The sequence below is a fragment of the Chiloscyllium plagiosum genome, chromosome 13 (genome assembly GCF_004010195.1).
Source record: "Chiloscyllium plagiosum isolate BGI_BamShark_2017 chromosome 13, ASM401019v2, whole genome shotgun sequence".
Classification (NCBI taxonomy): Eukaryota; Metazoa; Chordata; class Chondrichthyes; order Orectolobiformes; family Hemiscylliidae; genus Chiloscyllium; species Chiloscyllium plagiosum.
This window is the reverse complement of record NC_057722.1, coordinates 71,781,561-71,784,165: the sequence shown is the minus strand read 5'-3', so window position 1 is coordinate 71,784,165 and position 2,605 is coordinate 71,781,561. Positions and strand designations below refer to the sequence as shown.

The window sequence follows — 2,605 nt, the reverse complement described above, 5'->3', positions numbered from 1 at the left end:
GTTGGGGATGGATGAGTTTGAGGACGGAGGTGCGGGAAGTGGGCGAGTTGCAATTGAGAGCATTGTTGATCATGTGGGAGGGGAAATTGCAGTCCTTGAAATAAGAGGCCACCTGGAGTAGAATTGCTCCTCCTGGGAGCAGATACGGGGGAGGCGGAGGAATTGTGAGTAAGGATAGCATTTTTACAGGGGTGAGGTGTGGGAGGAGGTGTAGTCAAGGTAGATATGGGAGTTGGTGGGTTTGAGATAGATGTCCATGTTCAGTAGGTCGACGGACACAGGAAGGGGAGGGAGGTGTCAGAGATGGTCCAGGTGAACCTGAGGTCAGGATGGAAGGTGTTGGTGAAGTTGATGAACTACTCAGCCACGGGAAATACAAGGCTTCTGGGGATTGGGTGGGATGCTGTTCAGAGAGTTGGTGTGAAAAACGTGTTTCCACACTGTAGGAATTCTATAGCTGCTGCTGAGCCTTTCCAGTAATGTCTGATTTCCATGAATGCACAATTTTTTTCAAAAAAAGACTTGTTGATGCCCCCATCACAGTTATACTGTCATAAAATCATAGAGATGTACGGCACAGAAACAGATCCCTCGGTCCAACCCGTCCATGCTGACCAGATATCCCAACCCAATCTAGTCCCACCTGCCCGCACCCTCCCTCCAAACCCTTCCTATTCATATACCCATCCAGATGCCTCTTAAATGTTGCAATTGTACCACATCCTCTGGCAGCTCATTCCATACACGTACCACCCTCTGGAACAATTCCCCCTTGGCCTCCCCTCCGCCAACCATCCGTGTGGTGATGGTGGGACCCGGTAGATTTTAATTTCTGGTCTCGCCCCTTTTAAGAGTGTAGCTCCTCCGACGTGTACACGCCCTGCGAAAGCCCTGCCTTGTGTCTGTGTGTCAATGGGAGGGAAGAGCGTGGGAGAGATTGTTCAGGCTGTTCTCTCTCGTACGGCCGAGGAGGAGGGGGAGAAGGCACTGAGTCCAGGACAGAGAAAGGCAGCTGCATTGGCGAATAAATGCCGGGGTCCCCTTAGATTTGGATTGGAATTGGATTTGAAATAAATAAGGAGTCGCGGAGCCAGAGGGAAAAGAAAGGAGCCGAAGATTTTTTTTTCTCTCTCTCTCTCTCCCTCTGAGTGGTTGCATTTGTCCTCTTCGTTCCTTTTCTTTTTGCCCCTTTCTCTCTCCCCCGTCCTCCCCAGATCGATTTCTGATTGTAAATTCTGCAGGGATCTACCCCAGCGCCCCCACACCCCCTCCACCCTACCCGACCCTAACCGAGGGGAGAAAGTGGCTCTGGGCGCACCATGAGGGAATACAAAGTGGTGGTGCTGGGCAGCGGAGGGGTGGGCAAGTCAGCGCTGACCGTGCAGTTTGTCACCGGTTCCTTCATCGAGAAATACGACCCGACCATCGAGGACTTCTACAGGAAGGAGATCGAGGTGGACTCCTCGCCCTCGGTGCTGGAGATCCTGGACACGGCGGGCACCGAGCAGTTCGCCTCCATGCGAGACCTGTACATCAAGAACGGCCAAGGCTTCATCCTGGTCTACAGCCTGGTCAACCAGCAGAGTTTCCAGGACATCCGACCCATGCGGGACCAGATCATCCGGGTGAAGCGCTACGAGAGGGTGCCCATGCTGCTGGTGGGCAATAAGGTGGACCTGGAAGGGGAGCGGGAGGTCTCCTTTGGCGAAGGCAAGGCTCTGGCCGATGAGTGGAACTGCCCTTTCATGGAGACTTCGGCCAAAAATAAAACCTCCGTGGACGAACTGTTTGCAGAGATCGTCCGGCAGATGAACTATGTGGCTCAGCCCAATGGGGATGATCATTGTTGCTCGTCCTGTGTTGTCCTGTGATAGATTTCTATATAAATATATATTACACGTTATTAAAAAAAAGGTGAGGCTTGAATTCTTGTTTTTTTTTGTTTAAAAATAATCATTTTGGAGGGAGAGGGAGTGCACTTCACTAACTCCCCCCCCCTTTTTTTCTCGTTTTTGTTTTAAGAAAAGTGAGAGAGGGAGAGGGAAGTGTGAAACATTTCTTTAAATGTTTTTTTCTCCAATAAATTGCCCAGAGATGAAGCTCATGTGATGGAAATGTGGGGGATGGGGAGACAGATTGAACCACCCCCTCCCCTCCCCTCCCCTCCCCTCCCAGTAGTGATGCTACTGTTAGGGAGACAAGTTATAACCAGCAGTGTGTGTGTCTGTCTCTGTACACCCGGAAAGAAAGCTGTTTCACTTAAAATGGGGGGGAAAGCTGTTAAAACTGCATGTGTTAGTGAGAGCACCAACTGCTGCTCGGGTTTAATTCTGCCTCCGCGAGTGTGTCTCCTTTACTGTGTGTGTCTCTCTCTCCCTCTATGTGCCTGTGGGTGTCTGTTTGAATGCCCCTCTCTGTATATGCCTGTGTGAGTCTCTGTCTCGCTCTCTGTCTGCACTTGCCTGTGTGTGTGTCTCTGTATGTTTTTCTCTCTGTATGTGCCTGTGTATCTCTGTATCTCCATTTCTGTCTGTCTGCATGTGTATGTCTCTATCTCTGTGTGTCTGTGTCTTTCTCTCTGTGCCTCTGTGTGTGACTCTTGTAC

The 2,605-nt window shown here is 50.7% G+C and overlaps 1 protein-coding gene across 1 annotated transcript in view; it reads left to right on the top strand.

Moving 5' to 3' along the window:
* The first annotated feature begins 889 nt into the window (after nucleotides 1-889).
* Nucleotides 890-2,605, top strand: part of LOC122556183 (ras-related protein Rap-2b) — a 3,373-nt gene continuing 1,657 nt past the window's right edge. Inside the window, exon 1 of the mRNA XM_043702701.1 lies at nucleotides 890-1,914. Coding sequence (XP_043558636.1) covers nucleotides 1,320-1,871 — 552 coding nt within the window. The 5' untranslated portion in view covers nucleotides 890-1,319 and the 3' untranslated portion in view covers nucleotides 1,872-1,914. The remainder of the gene's footprint in view (nucleotides 1,915-2,605) is intronic.